The 23,992-nt window shown below is 43.4% G+C and overlaps 1 protein-coding gene and 1 pseudogene across 1 annotated transcript; one reads left to right on the forward strand and one right to left on the reverse strand.

Annotated features, from left to right (window-relative positions):
- The first annotated feature begins 253 nt into the window (after positions 1-253).
- LOC121602938 lies at positions 254-2,830 on the forward strand (annotated as a pseudogene).
- Positions 2,831-3,340: 510 nt separating this feature from the next.
- On the reverse strand, positions 3,341-22,993 carry LOC121602937 (protein O-mannosyl-transferase TMTC1-like; the record flags this gene model as incomplete). The annotated part of the gene is made up of 5 exons (XM_041931697.1): positions 3,341-3,547; positions 7,570-7,759; positions 7,840-8,160; positions 12,808-12,881; positions 22,816-22,993. Coding segments are annotated over 5 exons (970 nt in total), but the record flags the coding sequence as incomplete, so codon positions are not given.
- Between the last annotated feature and the right edge of the window lie 999 nt (positions 22,994-23,992).

The following is a 23,992-nucleotide window of genomic DNA, read 5'->3' on the forward strand; positions in this document are numbered from 1 at the left end:
GGTCGAGTTGCAGTTTATCGTTTCAGCAACTTCCCAAAGAAATACAAAGCATCCGTGACGCTGTTTAGCGTGGACAATCAAACTGAATTTATCGGACGACCTGCTACAGGTAAGAGGGCTGTGTGAGGTTATACGGTTCAAAAGCATTAATGGTACACTTCCTCAACAGAAACAAGCTACACAAATCGATTGAAGCGTCTCCAGACACTGGAGTTCAGTGGCGTTCCTAAAAAAGCACGCAAACTGCGGAGAGATGACCGTGCGAGTGGACGCTTCCATTGAACCTGCGAAGGACTCGATCGAAAGCGTCATTCGCGTGGTTCCAGAAAGTCTAGTAAAGCGTGAAATGATTTCTCGCTTCTTCTGCCACAACACGTACCAGAATCAATCGTTCGTGCTGGGGCTTGACTTTGATCGGAAGGCCGACGCTGGGACGAGGAAGATTGACTTCATTCTCACACGTAAGTGAGCCTTCAAAGTTCGAAATCAGATCATACAAAAAGCGTCGTCTTCTTTCCAGCAAACATCCTCACCTCGGTAATGGACAACCTGGAGAGTCTGCTGTCCGTGCCGACGGGTTGCGGTGAGCAGAACATGATGCGCCTTGTACCCATCGTCCTCGTGCTCGACTACCTAACGTCGATCGGGTCCGCCGACAAGCAGCTCACGGCCAAAGCGATCGGACTGCTCAGGGCGGGCTACCAGAACCAGATGCGTTACCGCCAGCGGACGGATCGTTCGGGCTGTGGGAGAAAAGTGGAGGGGCCGTCTTTCTGACCGCTTTCGTGGGTAAAACGCTCGCCACCGCGGCAAAGTACATATCCGAGATCGAACCGAGCATGGTGGAGCAAGCGTTCGATTGGCTCGCCGCTCGCCAGCACAGCACTGGAAGGTTCGATGAGGTTGGGCCCGTGTTCCATCGGGACATGCAGGGTGGCCTAAGGCAAGGCATTGCACTGACCTCGTTCGTGCTGATTGCACTGCTGGAGCAGCCGAAAGTCGCGGCCAAGCATCGGCCAGTGATCGAAAAGGGCATCGACTATGTCACGCGGACGCTGGGCAGTATTGAAGATTCGTACGATCTCGCCATAGCTACGTACGCGCTGCTGCTACAGAAACACAGCTCAGCCGAGCGGTTCTTGGAGAAGCTCGTCGGCCTGTCAACGGTGCAGCAGAACGGTACGGAGCGCTTTTGGGCCCGCGATGCGCACGGTATTGAGACGACCGCGTACGGGCTGCTTTCGTTCGTGCTGGCGGAGAAGTACGTGGACGGGACATCCATAATGCGGTGGCTGGTGAAGCAACGCTACACCCCCGGCAGCTTCCCGCGCACGCAGGACACGTTCGTAGGGCTGAAGGCACTGACCAAGCTGGCGGAAAAGATCTCTCCGTCGAGGAATGATTACTCGGTGCAGCTTAGACACGCCGGCCGTAGGGAAGAGTTTCGCGTCACCTCACAAGATATTGGTACGCTTCAGCACGCCCAACAGGGTGTGGATGAGACGGCTCAGCTCGAACTGCACGTCGCCGGCATCGGGTTTGGGCTGTTGCAGGTAGTGTACGAGTACGGTGTAGACTTGCGCAACTTTACCGCCCAGTTCGTGCTGGAGCTGCAGAAATCGGTAACCAACGCAAAGCACCAGCTGCAGCTTGAAGTGTGCTCGAGCTTTACACCGCAGCTGTCGGACGGCCGCTCGAACATGGTGCTGGTGGAGGTGAACTTCCCCAGCGGGTACACCGTGGAGCAGCGGGGGCAACCGATTACCGGTGCAACGAAGCATAATCCGATACAGGTAAGAGCGTCTTCGGATGGGTTGCCGTCAACTTCAATCGCTCACACGTTTACCCCTTTTCCCGGGCACAGAAAACGGAAGTACGGTTCGGGGCAACCTCGGTGGTGGTGTACTACAACAGCATGGGCCCGGAGCGGAACTGTTTTACGATCAACGCGTACCGGCGGCAGAAAGTTACGCTCAAGCGTCCCGCTTACGTTCTGGTGCATGATTATTACGATCCGAGTAAGTAATCTTGCGCTGCAATCACTTTACAATCTCACTTCTTGCTAATGTGTTGGCTGTGTGTGTGTGTGCTGCTTTCTCAGAACTGAACGCCATTAAGATGTACCAAGTGGACGACTAGGATACGTTTGCGATGCAAAGCTTCCGTGATGAAGCTGTACAAGTTTCGGTAAGCAGCTCTAGAAATTCCTTGAACGAAGTAATCTCTCAGCAAATCAATTCCATCTTTTGCAGCACATGTTTGTACCAAATCTCTTCAACGAAGCGCTCGTTTAAATATCATCACACCAGAATGCTTTAGAAAGTATTTTCTGTGGAATTGTATACAGTCTAGAGGTGTGAGAAGTTGTTGGGGAATAAAAAGAGTTGACAATTGATACAGAACATGCTTGTCACGCTTTGGTGACAGCAATAATGCTGCGGTGCTTTTTGTTACTAGGAAGGTCAACATAAATCCTCACAAAAATACACCAGAAACGTACCATAATCAACAATACATTGAAGGCTTATTATTGATGTCAATTTACCAGGAATTGACTCTTTCTTTCTCGTCTACGGATTTATTTCCTGCGAAGGCCAATATATTTCGCAACCGGCGGCGGAGCTTATCGGTTTGACCGAAGCGCGTGAAGCGAGACATCTTTTCCGTGTATAACCACCCTCCCCAGGGCCTCAAAAGCGGTATCCGGTCCGTTACCCACTCCGCTGGTTGGGGCTCGGGAGTACATCATTTATCTTAAGCTGTCATGATTTCGGTTCGCCTGTCGTTAGATTGTACTCGATAACATCCCGGCATCGAGTCGACCCGGGCCTCTACGACAGCGCTAGTTGGGTTTATTTCGGTGATCATATGTCGGTGTCGTCACCGAGAACAACAATTTATAGCTGACGTAATCCCGATTGCAACTGTCGGAGCCCGGAAGCGCGGTGTCGGAAAACCAATACCACCCAGACCCCGGGACTAGGGACCTGTCAATCAAGCAGCTCGGTCGAGGCAGTCCGAAGCAGGCCCGCAAACAACTTGACTCCGCCGAGCTCTCAGTCTCTCTTTCTAAGGGATGCTGAGGCACACTGTCGCCCGAAATTTATGGCACACTTTTGCTGAAAAACATGCCTACCCATGCGGCGCGTTTTTGATTACCCTTCGCGTACTCGTCACAATAAGCCCTCAGTATTCAGCAGGTCCAATGAGGTCTCGCTAGGCCAAAAAAGTAAAAGTTACATAAAACGTCATTTATCTAATTCACTTATCAATTTACTGCTGCTACACGAGACTCCAGGCTGCTGCTGTTGCTGCCGGCTGCGAAAGCCACTGCGTGGAGTCAGATTTCTTTCGCCGTGCTCGCAACACTTTCCTGCGCGGCTGCTTGAACCGTTCCCGGTGCCGTTTGCAAAACAAGAATGGATTTAGGTGGCGTGGGTACAAGTCCGAAGGTAGCACCTCTTGCCGGTGCCCGTTCCGCATCGAAGTGTTGATCGTAGAGCGTCTCATCAATCAACAGCCGCACATAACAATACATAACAAGCGGCTGTCGAGTGAACGGGGCCTTGGGAGGAAGCGTAAGCACCGCCCGCAGCAACAACGCCAAACCATCGCAGGCGCATGCAGGGAAGAGGGTTGTCCTGATTGATTGATAACACATAACACGATGCGAGGGGTTTATGTGAGTGTGTGTGCGCATTTGGTCGCGGCACATCATGACAGGCGTTGGCGTGCGTGTACCCCTAGCGCACATCCAATAAGGGGCTGCGAGTGGCTTAAGGGCAGAAATGATACATACGATGCTTGTTTGGTCGGTGAATTTGCGTAACATTTGGACACTGAGATTGGAGGACATGGATAAAAAGGGTTTTTTTTGATTTTAGAAATTAAAGTTGCTGAAGACTTTAAATTAATTGAAATAAATCTTTGTGCTTTTTGCCACGCCTAGATTTATGCAAAACCATAATATTGTACTAAAAAGGCAAACGCCTAAAGGTATGCACAATGGTGCTGTGCTATAACTTAATAGTAAACAAAGTAATGAAAAAACAGGGGAAGTATGTTATTCTACCGACATCAACCCCATCATTATCCCTTAGCATTCAAAAATGATAAAATGACCGTCGTCAGCTTTGCTAAGCGCCTCAAGGTATACAACCCGCAATTCTTAAAAAAAATAACTATTTTGAAAAGGATTTTGATATGAATAAATATGAAAATGAAAAAAAATACATAAACTAGTAAAAAAAATAAATTAAAGAAAAATCTTCAAATAGATTTTCTAATACATAAGTAAGCTCAGGCATGATAACGTCCTTAGAGAACTATTTCGTTCTTTGATTATTTTTCCTTCAAAGATAAACTTCTAAAACCATGGATTTGTCCTTAAGTAGTCACAGTTTTGCCCATTGTTTGCCCCCGGTTGTTTGTGCTGTCAATAAAGTAGCAACAGCAACGAGCGCCGCTCAAACGAGCTGCCCTGAAATGAGGTTAAAGACGGCTGACGACGGCATGAAACTGATGTTTTCTGGCGAAGGCATTAAAACAGAATAATTTGATGTGGTTCTGGTTGCTGCATCCCCACTTCTTCCTCCCACCCGATCCATTTCGCTAAAAAAAGGTGCCGACAAAGACGAATAAGTGTGATCGGTTTCGGGTTTGGGTTTTCGGGCCTGTGAAGTGGTCTCACCGAGGTAATAGCCAACACGTCACCACACTGCTTCGTTCTTCCCTCGCTACATTAGCGTGGTGTGTGTGTGTGTGTGTGTGTGTGTGTTCATGTGTTGGGATCAAGGAAATTAGATGAATCAGAACGCGTCTCTGCACGTCTACCCTCGGCACTGATACGGCACGATACGCACCATGCCGGTGAAGAAAAAAAAGAAGCTAAGAAAAATCTCATCCTAAACGAGAGATAAATCAACAAACGATCTGGCAGGCCGGAAGTCGGTGGCGCTGAGCTGGCAAGAAATGCCTGCACCATTGCGAACCACCAGCGTCACTTACATCATCAAGGTCTTTATTCCATTTTCGAGTGGTTTTCCCCACACCGTCCTGCTCGTGATAAGGCTATGCGATGGTGCGAATGCTGCCGGCTGGTCGAAATTAAGACGGGGAGCGATTGGGAAATGAAGCCCATTTGTTCTAATGAGCTGAGTGGATGCCCGAGATTGACTGTATCGCGTCACGGCACATTCACGCACTTCACGTCCGTCCCGGTTTCTAGACGACCGGAAAGAACGCTTCACCCAATCAGCGCTTTAATCTTTTGTGCTGGCCTGGTATTTTGTCAAGCATTGCGAATTGAATTTTGAATTGCCAGCGTCGAGGAATCGATCCGGAGTGCAAAAGAAAATCTTGCTTCATTTCGTTGAAAAGTGAAGTCGAGCTCAAGTCTTTCAAAATTCGAGCTTTCTTTTTGTAGGACTGAGTGGAGGCACTGCCATGTTACCAGCTTGTCGCCGCTATCAGTTGTCGATGTTTATTCTGATTTTCCTAACGCTTCGGTGTTATCCACTGTCAACATTTGGCGTGCTGAATTGAAGATTTTGTGTCTACTCCAATATTGCTTTTTGGGAGTGAATGACAAGCAACTTCCATTGAAAATTATGAGAAATATTAAAGAGAATAAATACATGAAGTACATACTTTACAAAAAAATTAAAATATTCCATTATTGCTTTGTTACTTGGGATAGTTGTTTCGTGCCCGTATCCCCTCAGGATCCGATCATCGAGTGTAAACCGCCAGGCACCTCACACCAAGTGTCAAAGTGGCGTATACAACACAACAACAATCCTGCCACCATACCACCATAAGGTGTGTGCAAAGTTTGGTTGAAAATGATCCAGCCGTTTCGGAGGTTGCTCGCAACAAACACCGTGACACGAGATTTATATATATATATATATATATATATATATATATATATATATATATATATATATATATATATATATATATATATATCCGGTACCTATCCGGTACCTATATATATATATATATATATATATATATATATATATATATATATATATATATATATATATATATATATATATATATATATAGATTAATGGTACAGAAGTGATTAGTAAAATTATATATTATTGAACTGAGCGATGTATATTTGAAAATATCTAAAAAAACAACATCATTTTAAAAGATTTTTATAAAAGAGTTTAGTTAAAATATTTTTTTTAATATTCACTTAAAAATGTTATGAAACCCTTAAAAATGCAAATATATTATTATCAGGCTTTTACTAACATGCACAAGTGGTAATATTCACTTACACCAAGCTTGCATATCTTTAGGCGCTCGCCATAAGTCAAAGGCATTAGTTGCATGTTTCAGGCAAAAACAAGCTGTACGATTTGCATACCAACAGGCGCATTAACACAATCTCAGAGCTGATTTACAAATAGGCACACAATATCCAAAAAGCCGACCTAATACACCGATTGCATCGCATCAAAAGCAAAGCAAACTTTATTTTATCCCCCACACTAAATCCTCCACGGTGCACCCGTACGTGAACGTGACGCGTTTGCAAATAGAGCCACGTCTACCCATACCCGGGCAATTAACGTCAATAAGCAGCTTGCAGTGATCAATAAATAATCGATGCATTACATCAATCAATCCTGCCAGTTGTTTTTTTTTTTTTTTGCTCGCCTGCGTTTGCTGTGAAAACCTGGAAAGCTAGCACAATTTTCCAGCCATCCGGTAGCGCTTAGCGTACAGAACTGCACGATGAGGTTTGCCTTTGGGGGATGTGAATGAGTCCTCCTCTCTGTTTTTGCTGCTGTTTTTTTTTTATCTGCGTCGTTGTTGTTCTGCACTATGAGTATTGATGTTGGTGTATTCGTTTTACTTTCAGCTTACGCTGCCGATGCAATCGTGAGCTGAAATCGAAAACTGAGCACGGAGCGCGTTTTCCCGGCCACATGATACAATATTTGCACAGTTGATTGCAATCGGTTTGCGCTATCGGATAGGTACCGCGAACGCTATGACGGATGGGTACGTGGATACGCGGACCGAAAGGAATACGTGCAGTTTGGCTGGTTTTGGGATAATAATAACGAGAAAGAGAACGGGAACCGAAACAAGAAAAAAACAGCTTGAAAACGCTGCCAACATGCAAAACGCATAAAACCGTGAGCAAATACATTTCTGGGCCCGATGCAATATGAATCAGGATTGGGGACCGAGCTACCCATTGCACCGTGTGTCGTGCGTTCGTGTTGGTTAGTTTGCGCCTAGCAGTATGCAATAGGTAGAATATCGTTTTTGACTGGTAGAAAAACCCCCTTTTTGCTTCCTTCTACGGATGGCAGTTTTAGGAATGGATTGGATTGAATCCAAAAAACATATTTTCCTCGACGGCATCCAGATGAATCGGTCCTTCCCCGGAGCTAAGCTCAAACATCATTGCATTTTTGTTTGATGAGCATTTGTGTTTGCAACCGTCCCTGTATCGATTGCCGCTGTAAAACTGTCTATCTGACGCTTTCGTTAGGGAGTGGGAATGGAAACAATAAATAATCGATATGTTTTAATTACCTCACAATCCATCAGACCACGACATACGAACAGGAGCGCTGCACCGAACGCAATAAACGTGAGCAAATTGCGCGGATCGCTGAGCGTGGTAACGAGCGGGATCGAGCCCATCTGCCAGTCGTGACTGAGCGTGGAGGGGCACAGCAGGAGCCACCAGTTGAAGGCAGCCAGATAGCAGAACGTTAGCAGGCTAGGAGGATAAAACAAAAAGCATTCGATTAGAATAAAATGTATTTCTGCGTATTAATCAAACGATGGGATTGGTCCTACCGCACGTAAAGATTCGGATGGAAGGCGGTAGGATTGTCCTGCTGCGAGAAGCGCGGCAGCGAACCCTGCAACAGGGCCAACCGGACCGCTAGCAGGACGCCCATTGAGAGCAGTACCCGGGACACCCGGCGGCCAAACTGATGCGTCTCCTCGCTCCAACGCATATCCTGTACGGTGCGCTTCAGGGCGGGCCAGTTGCGATAGGTGTCGTACGCAACGTTTAGGAGAAACACGGTGATGCCCGTCTCTTTCGCCAGCATGCTCAGCCCCCCGAGTACGATGCTGAGCCAGATCGAGTTCATGTCTGCATGATGGGAACGACTGGAAAGGAAAAGAAATGGAATAAAAAAGTGCTTGAGAAATGAAACGTTACACCAATTCCTAAAAAATGTCCCTGATAAAAAAAAGGGTTGAAAGTCGGGTTTTGTTGTTTCACTTGTATGTAAAATAATATAATTTGAAAAACTGCCAGTAGTTAGTCAAATTTAATACATCAGCAGCCTTTTTATTAAATTAATACGAAGGGCAACACTAAATCTTAAACTGTTATTTTCAGGGCTGAGTTAGGATAAGCTAAAAGGACAATGTTAGATGTAATCGGTGAGTAGTGCACCGACTGATATAGACGCAGATCGATCATCCTCGCTGGATGCTGCGACAGCGAGATCGATAGGACAGGTGTACGCGTCAGACCGATAGCGATGATAATGTACGTGAACGTAAGACGTAAGATACAAAGCGAAGCATGCGGTTCAGGGAAAGTTCAATTATTATCAAATAGACATAAAACGCCTAAAGGTATGCATTTTTACAAAATGTTATTTTGAATGTTTTTTGTATTGCATATAAACCAGAGCTCGATGACGACATAGACCCTAATTATTTCATGACCCAAATATTTTATGGACAATTAAAGATAACTAATTCATTGCCTAAATGTATGCAATATAGCTAAAAATGTCCGTTTTTTAGCTATAGAGACAGAGTATATTATGAATTATTTTAACATCCAAGTATGAGTAAGTTAGGAAAAACACAATATGAGTTGTAAGTGACACAACGCTTCCAGTCAACACAAGAAAATAAAAACCTAGTCGTAATGAAATTACTCTTTTGCTTTTTTTAAATGTTTGATGAAATTTTTCAAAAAACAGTTGTAACTGACAGATAACCCAGCAGGATCAATGCCAGCAAGTTCGACTTTCCATGTATTGTGTTAGCCTGTTCATTACTTTATTTCCAGCACACCTTTTTGTCATATCCCGCAGCAAATTACACTTTAATTGTGAAGTTGACTATTTTGTTTCCATTTTGTTACGATCATGCCTGATTCAATTGCGAAAATTTAAAGCTCCCTTAAAAAACTGGCACATAAGCCATGCCGGGAAAATGTTAAATAATGAAAGAACGCCCTGTAAGCTGCAACTAAAATTAAACTAACGAGCTCAACCAGCAAGCAAACCATCCGCAAATGCCAAGCAAATGGAATACGGTAAAGGGAACTTGTAATCCATGAAAAAGACGGAAACCACGCTTTCCACGCCATTCGCAACGTTGCGGTCCGATCCGATTGAGGTTTTGTCTTTGTCCCATTTGAGATGAGTTTTCACCCGCCCTCTACGCGTAGTAGCGCATCTGTGTCTTTGCTCCATCATCCACACCAGCAAGCAGAAGCAAAAGAAGCTGATGGTGCATTGTCATTTTCTTTCGTAAGTAGCACTCATCCGGGTTTTGGCTTGCATCGTTGTCTTGTTCGAAGGCTTCGTCTGCCGTATTGCATTGACAGTGCCGCTCTAGGCGGTCTTTCGGCGTTGCGGTGGCTAACGGGGTGCGAAGGGAAAAGTTCACTCTTCGTCATTTCCCAACCCTCGGTCATGGTTCGTAAGTTTCCTGTCGGGTGTTGTCTCATTTTCTTAAAACACTAACCATACTGGTTCACCAGTCAAGTTTTCTTTTTAAAGTTCTTTTACTTGTGCCTGTGTGTGTATGTGTGTGCGCGCGTTGTTGCTTATTGCGCTCTTCATTGAGAGGTGTTTTCTTTCTCTTTCGTCTGCTACGGCTAACTACGCTACAAGAGCTACATCCTTAAACAATGCACAAACAGAAAACTCTGTCATGCTGTAATAGCATTCAACTTCTAAAGTAGATGCAGCGGGGCACAGGAAAGAGAACAAGCGAACGAGGAGTGGACTGAAAAATAAAAACAAGTAAAGAAAACAGTCCCAGCAAGATGGCAACGATGCGGCGCGAGGGAAGAGGCCGCGACGGGTGCACCGTGTGTTTAAACATTAAAGAAGTGGCTTACGACACTACGCTTCTTCGGGCAGCAGCTGGTATTTTTACAATTGTTTTCCTTTGGTCAGCGCCCGGTTCACCGCCCATTGGCAGCTGTTGTTTTTGAGTTTCGTTTTTGTTTTTACTATTGTTTGTCCGTTTGTTCTGTCTATTTACGCTCCTGTCAGCAGCTGCCCAGGCCGCAAAGTCATCGTTGTTCATTTTAATTAGAAAAACAGTCCCACACACACACACACACACACACACACACACACACACACACACACACACACACACACACACACACACACACACACACACACACACCACACACACACACACACACACACACACACACACACTGACATGAATAGGCAGAGAAACTGTTGCTCATTTGCCCTAGCCGAGTCTTTTAACAAAATTCGCATGAAAGGACCAACAGCATACACACACACAGCGACCAAAAACGCTTCAAAAAGGTCAACACCTGCCAAAATTGTGCCAGTGCGCCTAACAGTATGCAAGCATGAAATCCGACATTCGCTTCGCCTACCGCCCAGCGCACAGGCGCCGGCAGAAGGAAATTAAAACGTCGATCTGCTTTACCCTTCGTGAATAATTCATTCCAGGAAGGGTAGTGACGGCACCCGTCTCGGGATCGTTTTTCCATTCCAAGGAAGTCGAGAAAGGGTTAGCGCAACGTGAGTAGGGAGCTGGCGAGTTTTTAGTGAGCAATTGGTACGGTCAAACACACTAATTGCTTGAATTATGATGACCTATCACTAAAACTTTTCTCCCGCTTTCTCTTCCTCCCTGCCGGGAAGTGAGTGAGTGAGAGAGAGAGAGAGAGAGAGAGAGAGAGAGAGAGAGAGAGAGAGAGAGAGAGAGAGAGTAATAGAAGGATACAGATTGATGCAACCTTTCCATTGCCTAGTCTGTTCTCCCTCCTCCCCAGCACCACGGAGCACACGTCACTCGCAATTAAAGTTGATGGAAACATTCCTCAAAAGGCACTAAAATCGTTCGGACGTGTGGACCCTCTGTTCCTTCGTTCAGATCAAAGCACAGCCCATGCCTCGCGTGCTTTTACGAGCTCTCCCTCCAACATTTTTTTTTCTAATTTCCCTTTTTTATTATTTACCAACCAACACTCCGCACCTTGTGTGGCGTAGGAGAAAACGTTTTGCCTCTTAGGGCTTTTTCTTCTTGCTTCTACAAACTGATGCCAATTGAGCAATTATGCTAAATGCGTATGAATTTAAGTTCCATTCGACTACAGAAAGGTCTCTCGTTTGCTGGGCTGTCTCTCTCTCTATCTCTCTCTCTCTCTATTTCTATTTCTCTCTCTATCACTCTTTCTGCTCAAAGCCTAACATCTCGGCTGGAAAGTGTTTGAAAAGGGTGGTGCTTTCGGGAGAACAAAAACAGGGGCGAAGCGCATTGAAATTCGGCAGCCGCTCGCCAAACCCCGTCCGCCAACTGTACCACAAGGTGTGGGTTTTTTTTCTTTCCGAAATGCGCAACAGAACTTTATCCACTAATGCTAATGGTTCTTGGAAAGGTGGGGTAAAGGAGCAAAAAAAGAGCAAGCCTTTTAAAAGGTGCCGAAAGGATTTGGCTGTTGTGCTGGTGGCGTACATAATAAATTTATTTAAATATTCATTCCAATGCTGCAAAGCTTGATCAATGATGAGCTGTTGTCTGAGCTGTGGGGAAAGAAGAGTGCTGGAAACTAAACGAAAGCAATATCTGTTATGCATTTTCAGAAGCTAAGGAACAGAAATGCTCTTACAATCATCACCCCAACACGAAGCGAGAAAACGGATTTGCTGCTAATGCCTTGTGCACTGGTGTGCGTAGATTTTTCTGTGCCATTTTTGTCCCACCAGTACCTCCATCAACTCTTTTGCCTTCACATTTCTTTGTTAATCTTGTCCAGGCAGTATGGGTGAAAAACTTACTCCAACAAGAAATGAGAACAAGCGAGCTAGTGAATACGCACTGAGCCAAACTTTTAACACCTTCTATGCCCCCTGCCACAAAAAAGGAGTTCCTCGCCGGTGGTCAAATAACACATCTTTATCTCTTCATCGTGTGCGTACGTACAGGCCCGTTTCTTTGCCAACGATCGCTCTATCACTTTTGCCAAACTGACACGCTGGATGTGTTGTGTTGTTAATCCATCCAGGCATTGAGGAAGCCCCGTACCGTCGGACCATGTGCGCCGGAATGGAGCAACTTTTTGCCATGACGACCATCCGGGGAGAGATCACGGACAGCCGCCGCTGCTCGGCTAGAATACAGATGCATGCTTGACCTCTTTTTGACGTAAGCGTGCGGGATTCATGCCCGTACTTTCCCAAGGGGGCCGGTTGGTTCGGGATTAGTTTCCCCGGGCAGCGGCTAGCACAAGAGCAAGACAACAACCAAACTTTCACTCAAGATGAGGGAACTATCCTTCGAGAATCGTTTCGTAAATTGAACGTTTATGATTTGCCGTTCCTGCTGAGCGGTGGTGTGGATGTGCTAGGGCGTAAATCGTAAGCGCTTGCTGGCGAGCGGCTTTTCATGAGTGGATTTGTGTTTTTTCCATCGCTTGATTTGTAGTTAAAGCCCGCCGTACGCACACTGCATAATGTCGGGAAGCTAAGCGTTGGGGAACCGGGGCACCATAACTGGAAGCGCCATACTTACCCGTGGTAGACTAGCAGCGAAATTAGGAAGAATATACACGCCAACACATCGGCACGTCCCACGATGCCCGTCACCTGCAGAAAGAAATGCGTGCAAAAGAAAAAGAAGAAGAAGAAGAAGAAGAAGAAGAAGAAGTTCAAGTTAGTAAGGAAGCTATGGCTGTGGGAGGGCTGAAAATGTTAAGACATAAAATTTGAGATTTGCCCCGAGCCTGGTGCGAAGCTGAGCACCCGGGTGTCTTTTCGCCGCGTTGGACAACTGGCGGTACTGGCACTGGTCATAAAATGGAATTGGTTTTCAGCATGCCAAAGGCGGCGCAAGGAATTTTAGAAGCCAGTGGGGAAGTTAGAAAAAAATAACAACAACATAAAGGGCGAATGCTAAGGAAGCTAGCAAAAGTGAGCCGGCGATGTTAAAAATACCGCCATGATTGCGTCATGAAGCCAAAATGGCTAACGTACCGGCGCCGTTTAGGTTGGAACGGTCAATGGGGAAGTTGATTTTAATAGAAAGAGAAAGAAAGCGAAGAATTTAATTGCAGAAAAGAAGAGTATGAGCAACAGAAACAAAAAAACATCCCTCAAAAACACTATTGAATGCTGTGCGCTGTAACCTTTTGATAGGTCGATGGTGATGGAAGCAATAGAAGTTGAATTGTGTTCAAAGTTTTTAGTTCGATGTATTGTAATCCCAGTTAAATACTAAAATGTATAATTTAATTTGTTTTTCTGTCCGAAAATTCAACTGCTGTACTAGTTAGAGATAGCAAAGCTTTTTATTAAATGAGTAAAAATTTACACAAAATTCTTCTTAACAATATCATCTATCGAAAGCCTTAATATCATTAACGTATCATTTCGTTTTTAAAATGGTTTTATATAATCGTATACAGGGGCCTTTCACGATACCAGCCAGTCAAGGTAGTGTTTTTATCTCAAGGGACATTAAAGAGAAAAGGTAGTGGAATTTTGAATCAAAGTGTTTGTAGACCAGATGGTCACATGTTCTATTGTTATAACCAAATTTTAACGTTACTATTTGACGAGACGAGAGAAAACTGTTTCTTAAACAGGCTTTCTGGTAGCTTGACGAATAAACAAAACACTTATATAATCTTCATTCAGAATTAGAAGCGATAAAAATCACTCTTTTACATACATACAGCTTGGGATGTACCCACCTGTATATTATACCCACTGATGTCCCAGCAGCTATCAATGCTCGTAAATTGCTATACAATCAATAACAGCCGTACGATAAAGGGGGGCATACTCAAAAAAGGATTTCAGATTTATTATTTCTTTCCATATATTTTCAAATTTTTTTTCTAATAAAAGAAATAAAATTAAAAAAGTAAGGACAAAAATAAAAAAAACTGAAAACAAAAAAATCTATGACCGTGGATATCAATCATTTGAAATTTAGTCGCTCGAACACCGTTTTAAGGTTAACCAAAGTGTATTTGTAGCTAACATATTAAAAAACGAATTAAACGTCCCTTGTTTACTAGAGAAGATCAATATCTACGCGCCATCGAGACCTCTTCGCTCTCGTAACTTACTTGTCGGCGAGAACAGGCGTACCTTATATGGATACAACGAACCGTTACTAGCTATGACAAGGCAATTCAATACATGGTTTCATCACTTTGATTTTAATTTAACGACCAACGCATTTAAAGATAACATTTTATTATTATTTATTTTATTTATTTTCATTGGATTGAGAGGATCCAGAGACGTTTTACAAGGATCGTATTTCGTAGGTCGCTGGGTCATCACTCTATTCCGCTTCCTTCGTATGACGATAGATGCACTCTATTAGGACTTGCCAAGTTGGAGCACCGCCTCTCGGTCGCTTAGGCTTCTTTCGTTGCTGGCATATTGCTCAATTCGATTGATACTCTTTCACTTCTGTCGCGCTTACATTTGTATGCACCTTGTCGCACCTTACGTCATCGTTTTCGTCTCCAGTTACCTATATGTCGTACACGTTTTGCTCGCAATGAGCCTTTTGTAACAGCTATGTCGTGTTTTAATAGTACTTCAGATCTGTTCGATTTCAACATATCCTGTCTACCGATCCCGTCTTCGCTCCTTTTCCGTACCATAAGCTCCTTCCAACTCCTTCGTGAATAATTGTATACTATAGTCAGTAAGCACTATTGCTGTAACCCAACGTGGCCCAATTAATAAAATAAAAATAAAAAAATAAAAAATTCCAATTTTGGCGACACCGGATTAAGGCAGATGTTAGGGGAATAATTTAGGGTTTAGGTGTAGGATAGGTTATAAGTACCTAGTTTGTCACAGCCTCAAGAGTGCAAGACACATATGTTGGTAAATAAATGAATAAATAAATAAGTAAATATTGATCCCATCACCTGAAAAGTTTGCCGACCGCTCATATAAAGCTATCTTGTTGAACAGCTTCTGCTTTGTTACACTGCAGCAACATTGATGATTTGGAGCTTCAAATATTTAAATGAAGCAGTGAATAGTACAATCATTCCAATTCTTCCAAAACTTAATTGGATGCTCGATTTAAAAAAAAATTATTAAAATTTTCTGAATTAATCATTGTTACAAAATTTAAAAAATTAAACTTATTTGTTGAATATGAAAATACAAGAGTAAACATTTGTTCTGATATCAACTTCTTCTTCTTTGGCACAACAACCGTTGTCGTTCAAGGCCTGCCTGTACCCACTAATGAAGTGAGATTGGCTTTCAGTGACTTAATGTTACCATAGTCAGGATAGTCAGTCCTACGTATGAGAGCACGGTCTATTCGGGACTTGAACCGATGACGGGCATGTTGTTAAGTCGTACGAGTTGACGACTGTACCACCAGGCCGGCCCCAATGATATCTGATATTAACAGATATTTTAAAAGGCGGGATCATGTTGCCACTATTATCAAGTTTGGACAAACATGTGATGATTTAATTACTGATTGATCAATCACAGCGTTTAAAACATGAAGCATATGCAATCAATATGTGCAAATAAAATTCGTAGCAATGTCATGTGATATGAACGTAACATCCAAAAATAGGGAACTACATAAAGGAATATCAAACAGAAATCAAGGAACATTTCATAATTATGAACAGAATTGCTGCTATCTTTGCCGAGCTTAACCCTGTTCCGAATTATAAATAAATGGAACGGATAAATGCCTTTCAATAAACCAGAACTGAAACAGCGATGATTCCAATTCTGTCACACTCATTATTTGCTCGAAAAGAGAGTCGTTCCACGAAAATTCTTATAAAATGCGGCAAGCCAAAAGTGTATCAAGCAATTAAAATAATTTATACCTGTGCCTCACGCAAATTCCCATTAACGCAAGTTATCAATCAAAAGGCTCCCCGTCCCATTTCAAGGAAACGATCGACGAAAAACTTCACGCTCAATTCAATTACCGCGAAAAGCGTCGAAAACTCAAACACACACACACACAGAAACAGCAAACCTTGAATTTATTCCCAGCAAGCTCCACAACCTTCCGAAATCACGCCGTCAATCATCGAATCGGAAACATAACGTTTGATTGGCAGTTTTTTTTTTTTAATTCAAAAAAAAAGCCTAGGCAACTTCGCGCTACCTTTGATGTTCGCCGGGTGATTCCCAGCGCTGTCCATGTTATGCTGTTTTGCATGCCCCAAACCTCGAACACGCTTCAATAGGCACGCTCCTGCGCTGCGGGAAAAAGTTTTCTTGAGACGTCAGGCCACGTTTGGCCTACATTCGCCTTTGATCAGTGGCGGCTCCGGCGTTCACCGAAAACTATACCGTGTCGGTAGCAGACGTGAACCATATTTTTAAATCTACAGCAACGGCTCAATAGGAGCAAAATCGCGCGAGAAAATCGATCTAAAATGATATCCATCCCAATAGGAGGGCCCTCGCTCCCTCACTCTCTCGGTTGGGCTTTATCACTAATGACAACGATTGACCGACTAATTGCCGATTCACGCGGGTCGTACAAAAAAAACGAAACGACGCTGTAAATAGAGCCTGGACTGAATCGGGCACTTCTGCAAGGAATTATTGGAAAGAATGGTGGTGGTTGATAAAATATTGATTCGATTGCCTCAGGTGTCTCGGAAGTGGTTGACCGCAGAAACAACAAAAAAGCGCCCGGTACGGAGGTTAAATTGCAAACGGTTTGTTTAAAGATGTACCTTTCATAAAGTGTCCTCAACAAATGCTTAGAATGATAAGTTCCAGCGGGCGTTGAGCAAAAACCATTCGATTTCTTCCTTACCACAGTGACGCCCTCTACGACCAACGATCATCACACCATCGTAATCGTTCCTCATTGACTTTTTGTACCCGTTGGCACCACGACCCTTGCACCGGGCAAGGAGCTCATGGACACCGGAAGACACCGACATCGGCGTTACAGCGGACGGCTAAAGCCCTGGGACATGAAGGGAAACAAATTCCTTCCTGATATCGTTGCCTTCAAACACCTCCCACGGGCGGCGAAGAAACGTGCCGTGGTATTTAACTTGTCAATTTAAGCTCGATCGATTTTGGGAGCGTGGGGCAGCCCGAAGAGCCCTTCCACGGGGTCGGTCACGCTCTGTTTGCAGCTATTAACCAGAGCCAGAGCCAAATTCCCAATGGCTTGGAGACATCGGTGCCATAGTACACCAGTGACAGGCAGATAGACGAAAGTTCTAGAGGGAGAGGGAGAAAGAGAAAGACACACACTCACTCTCTTGTATCTTGTCTGGTTGGATCGATCGAGAGCGACGGCTGCAGAGCTAATCGCACACCATCTTTGACGGCTGATGCACGACGAACGGCAATGGGACAAGGACGTCTAACAGCGTGTGGTAAGTGTCAAAGAGCCCTGAATAGGTTGGGATAGTTTTAAGGCGCTCGATCGATTTTCTTCTACCTTCCCAAAACCGGCTCCCGACGGTCGGTGTGAGGAAAAGTGTGCGCTTGATTTACTTCGACATCATGGCAAAAGGGATGGCATCGTGTCGCAGCGTTCACTTGTGTGCACTTTTCCGAACGGGTACGGGGTAGGAACACGGTCTGGGGCGTGGGATGTTGCCTGATAAGCTAGTTTTAAGAGAGCGAGTACACCCGGTGCCCGTCAAGCTGCCGTGTTGCGTGTTACTCCTGACGGAAATCGATCTAAATCTGGTCCCAATCTTTCGATGGAGTTCCACTGGGAAGCGACAAGCATCCCACCAGGGATCGATCCGTCCGGCCCGACTCGTTCAATCCAGCAAAGCGGATCAAATAGATGGAAAAAGTTTCGATTATTTATTGGCTTTCGAGCGAACGGAAATAGAGACAGAACGAGAGAGAGAGAGAGAGAGATTTTGGGGGATGGAGTGAAGGTTAGTGCCGGCAAGGTTCAAGTGCTGCCGAGCAAGCAAGGGCAATTGGAGTGTGCTTGTTAGTTTCTTTCTTTTTTTTCTTTATGTTTGTCCCTCTCTTTAGTGCAGATATGCAAAGTAGTTTGTCTCGTTGAAAGTTCAATTAGGGTTTCCATTTGAGAGCGAGAGACTGCTAGAATATGCATTCCCTTTCGATAGATACTGCATAAACTATCGTGCCGAGGGCTTTTGGCTCTACCCGCTGAAATGAATGCCGATAAATCTAGCATGTTTTGATAGCTGTTTTGTTTTACTTTCGAAGGAAGTTTGGCTGATGCAAATGAGATCGGAGGGATTACCATTGGAAGCAATGTGAGATGATCTGTCTGTTTTTAGAAGAGCACCAATTTTAAGAGCTTAGAAAATAATCAGTTTTTCAATTTTGTCTGGAGTGCAAGTTTTTTTTACTAGATTGCAGCTTTTTGACATGGCGGTTTTACGATACTAATCAGCTTTTAAATATGGAGTTGGACAGTTGGCGGCTGAAAGCAAGCACAATGCGCCAAATTAATGCCTAAGATTCGTGGCAGGTCCGATTAAGTTAGCTCATTATTGATTGAAAATTCTTAGCTGAAACGTAAATATTGTGTCCAGAAAGGTTAAAAAACTGTTTGAAACGATTGTTTCAAGTACGAAAAACTATTTCAAACAGGAATAAATAAACCAAAATGATTTTAAAATACATTTTTGTTTCTACAAAATTGCTGAAATCTAATATGGTGGAACGTGATTGTGAAACGGATCAAACCCGGATGATGAATATTGTTCCAGAGATGAGCTGACATTCAGCTTGTCGACTAGAAATAGAAAATGGATGAATAATGGAACCTGAATTCATGTCACGGATAAATCACACTTAAATATGTTTGCAGTACATTTATAAACGTATAAGTACATAGGTATAGGTTCTTATCTATAAGTACCTCGAAATCGAAAATATATTTTTTTTAATTTTACAGTATAATCAACCAAAACTATGACACGAGAATATGAACACTGCACATACTCAAAAGACTGCTTCACGCCATGGAAGATATTTAAGAAGCTCCATCCAACTGATTCGATGAATCAATTTCATTTCAATGAAGAAATCTATGGCCTCGTTTCCATGTAACGATTTCTGCTTGATAACTCCTGTCAAAATCACGGAAGATCATGGCAACGGAAAATCGAGCAGAGTTCGGCGAATCTTTTTCGTGCCATTTTTGCCACTCACTGTAGGCTGAATGGCTCGAATTTTTACTTATAATCTTTTGAGGTATAAAAAAATCTGTACATAATGGTTTTGGAGCTTAATTTTGTAATATTTACGCCTTGGAGAACCTTTGGCTAAGTGTTTTTCGTGATTTCAAAACAGTTAAAACATGTATTATTGCGCGCGTGTTCACAAATTTTCCATTTTCTAATTCATAATAGAATCGTGCATTTGAAACGCGAAATGGTTCGTAAATCTTTTTTTTGCCGATGCTAGGAAAATGATTCGTACTGCTGGTGAAGGATCAGATCAGAAATCGTTCAAATGATCCGGATAAGTAAATTGAGCGAATGAAACATGCATCAGTTTTTAAAAGATCCGTACCATCGCTTCCCTGAGAAAAGCAAAAGCGATTGGTCGAATGCGCTAAATGAGCAAGGGAGTGGGTATCATTTTCGGATCACCATTCTTCTCTCTTCAGATAGCAGATCAGACATATCTTCTTTATACCAAAACGAGAAAGCCTGGTCACACCGCATCGGTTCAGACTCATGCTTTGAATTCGACATCCCATGTATTTTATTAACATCTCTTCGCGTGATTAACATGATTGCATGATTAAATGATGATTACATGAAACATGACTACTCGTGATTTCTGTAATGTTTTGGGTTTCTTGCACGATTTATTCACCGTTTCGTATATATTTTTGAACAGTTTCATCATGATTATGGTATCGTCCTATTGGACATCAATCAAATTGAATTAATAAAAACTACGCTCAATTAACACCTTTATGAATGATCCGGAATTGAGCTGATCTTCAAAAAGACCCGTTTTAACACCAATAATTCGTACATCACTCAATCGGCCCATGGAAAGTTACTTTTTCACTTATTGCGACTATCATATTAACGATCCATTATGTTTAACACATGCATATCATTTTAATCCTGAAATCTTGTCAATTACGTCATCTTGTAGTTCTCGTTTGTTGTTTCCTTCGTGTTATTTTCTGCTATATTGGCTATGTGCTATCGAATTATTAGTATTTACGATAAATTTTAATTCGTGAATGCGCTGTCTCCTAGAAGCTAGTTTAAAAACTTAAAAGTTCAAAGATAGTTTAAAGCTCTGTAATGTGGCAGCCTCTCTTATCTACTAATCTCAAGGTCTTGCGAATTGAAATCAGTTCAATGTTTTTTTTTATTAAAAAACACTCTTTACCTTATTATTCTTCTTTTCTATCCTTAATGAATAACAGAAATATCCAAACGTCTAAGTTTACTACTAGAATTGTGTTAACTGGACACCTTTGAAATGATGGCTTCCTTATTTGTTCATGTCTATTGAAGATTTTTGTTGGTAAAATGTAAAGAGATGAGGCGATCGAATGCATTACATTTCCATTACAATTAATCAATGAAGTCAATCAATGAAATCAATCAAAAAGTCTCGTGATATCCAAATATATTTGGAACCACACAAACAAACACGGAATGCAATGATTGATCTCAAATTAAGCTAATTAAAGTTCCAACTTAACTCACAATTTTAGAAACATAAAATTGTGGACTTTCTATTGATAGCTAGCACATAAATAGTTTTTTTTTTGCGTAGTTATGTATCTTGTCTGAAAAAAAAAGTCAGACCAATTCACACCAACTGTTAAGTTAGCTGAAGCTTGCAAAACGGACTAGAATTTCCGGAACGCACTTGAGAGCGCTACCGTTTTCTCGTTTGTTTTGAAATATAAATTATAATTGCACGACAATATTGTTCGCCATATCAGTCTTGCAAATTAACCTTTTTCGCTTCTTTTTCCGTCTCGCAGTTCCGTCGCACCTTCAAAATGAAAAAAAGCCTTACGGTAGAACTACAACATCCATCTAACCACAGCAGGGAAAACTATTTCCCGAAACCGTCAAAAATGCCGACTGCGAAACAAAATTCTTCCCAACCGGAACCGAGCTAACAAGGCAAACGTTGCTAACGAAGCAAAACCCGACCTTGCCTTCCTGCTTTGGGCGTGGGACCGTCGGTTGGAGCGCTTTCGTTGATTAGCACCGTCCAGCACAAAACGGACCGTGTCCAATTCCCGGTACAGACCTACGGCTTGTATCGAACCTGTTCGTTTGCAAATGTCGCTTCGTCTGTGTGTCTGGGTCTGTGTTTGACGGTGTCAAACCATTGCCTGGTGAGTTGAACCGGAAAAGACGAGAAGGGCGGTATCAACATTCTGAGAACAAGCGACAAACCCCCCAACCGCTTGCTTGTTCGGACAGCAATGGACAGCTGCGAGCGACAATTTTTCATTCGCCCAGCAAAACAAAACAAAACATGGTTCGGCGGGGGACTGGGTGAAACCAGTAAAAACAAATTCTCATTCCCACTCCGGCACGGTGCAAAAGGATTTGTCCCCACCGCACCACGCCGGGGTGGACCATGATGTGAAATATTTCATTTGCTTTCGCGACGCTGGTGCAAAATATTTTCGCCTCTCCGGTGGATTGCCACGGTGGAGACGGTGAAACTTTATTTTACCGCACTCTGTGGGGCAGGAGGTGGAAGAGGGGAGAGTGACCACGTGGGGAAGGATTTGGACTCTTGTTCTTTTATCCATTTGTACCGATGTTGTGTGTGTATGGGTGTGAGTGGTTTTTTTTGTTTAATATTTTTCTTGCAGCTTATTTCAACCCCGTTGACGCTTATGGTCTGTTCTTGTCGCACGACACATGATCAAACACAGACACACACAGCGGCACACAAATATGAATCAGTTGGGATGTTATTTCAGTTGTTTCTTGTTTTTTCCTCCCCCCTTGCGGTCGGTGGGGCACGTTTTTCCGCCATTTTGCCGTTGTCCGTTCCATTCGTCGCGAGGTTCAATTTGCATTCGCATTCTGTTGATTCAATTTCCCATTGCGGATCGCTTTTCCCGAGCGCTCTCCGGTCGAGAGTCATGTCAGTTGGTCTTGTGCGTTGGTGAAAATGAACTCTTCTCCCACCCAAGCCCACTTCTTGGGACGCGCACAAAATCCCATTCGTACTACATCCGACACGAGCCGGGCTAGTCGTGGGTTAAACTAACGAGAACGAAAGGCTTGGGATATGTCGTCCACATGTCCTTCTGCTTGACCAGTGCACCCGAACAGATCGGGTTAGCGGTTTGGCTGCAGAGCAAACCGGCACGAAACGTGCACGAATATCAGTCGCTCCCGGAAGTTTCGTTCGTTTTTGCACTTCCGGGTCGGCTTGTACACTTTGCGGTTGTTGTTTTTTTTTTCTTTCCTGGTAGCGCAAAAGAGCAAACGAACGAAAACGAGAAGAAGGGAAGCAAAGAAATTGAAGAGAGTCGGAAAAACAAAGGTTTGCCATGTGCCAATGATGAGCTTTTCGTACTTACCGCTTCGGTGTGGATCGGATGGACAGCAAAGAGGACGCCGGCCAGTATGGCAAAGTTTTGCCGCAGGCCCGCGATCGTGAGGCAGACGCGCGTGAACAGCACGGTGGCGGCGGCATGCAGTGCCACGTTTGTCGCATGAAACCAGACGGAGCGCAGACCGAAGGTCAGATAGTTGAGGCTAGTGGTGGGGTGGGGAAAGTAGAAAGAGAAAAAAAGGTCATATAGCAACATTAACACGTGCGGTCGGTGGAAACGTAAAACAATGATGATGTAGGACAACACAGGGGGATTTATAGCATTTTTAAATGAGATAAATTCATTCAGGCTTTAAGGTATTATATTTGCGATCGAGTTTTAGTAATTAGTATGAAACAATCTTCTGTTCTTGGATGCGCTCAAAAAATACTTTATTAAGGAAAAATTACAATTTTTTTATGCAAATACCATATTACTTTAAATTTGCAGCTCTCAAATGTTACAGAAAACCTGTAATTGTCTGTAATTGTCACCTTCGTGAATAAATTATTTTTATCTGTCTTTTACTGTCGTTTCCATTTATGAAACCCCTTAGCATTAAAAGTTTGTGTTTCACTTTGTTTCTAGATGTCCCGAAATTTACTCCGAACATATTGGCTGGTATCATTGAATCCGTTTATAGCGAGAACATAACGTGCTCATTCAGAATTCTAGGGACGGCAACACATCATGTACCCGTTACTTCAACCCCACTGTAAATTACTACAGCAACCATCTACGATTGTATTCAATGCTTTCAGCCATGATATTTTACCTTTCCTTATCTTGCAATGATTAAGGTTTCCATTAAAAGAAAATACGACCTTTATTGTCGTCTGTTTATTCATCTTTCACAGATCGGAAAGAATATTTAAGGAAATTGTGTTGACAACGTCCTATTCAACAAAAAGATGTCAAAATATATCCTGATTTGTTATTAAGGCGTGAAAAAGTCGTATTAGGCATGAGCTGTCGACTATATTCCCCAATTATTGCTTCTCGGCTGCCAGTTTTGGCTGTGCTGTGCTTTTAATGTCTGGAATCCATTCCAGGGGCCGTGGTGCAATCGAAAGCATGCACGATGTAACAACATGACCGTCGTGCGTTCAAGCCTCATATAGGCCTCCTCTATATGAGTAGCCAAGTCTGACCATCCCACTGT

The sequence above is a fragment of the Anopheles merus genome, unplaced genomic scaffold (genome assembly GCF_017562075.2).
Source record: "Anopheles merus strain MAF unplaced genomic scaffold, AmerM5.1 LNR4000726, whole genome shotgun sequence".
NCBI lineage: Eukaryota > Metazoa > Arthropoda > Insecta > Diptera > Culicidae > Anopheles > Anopheles merus.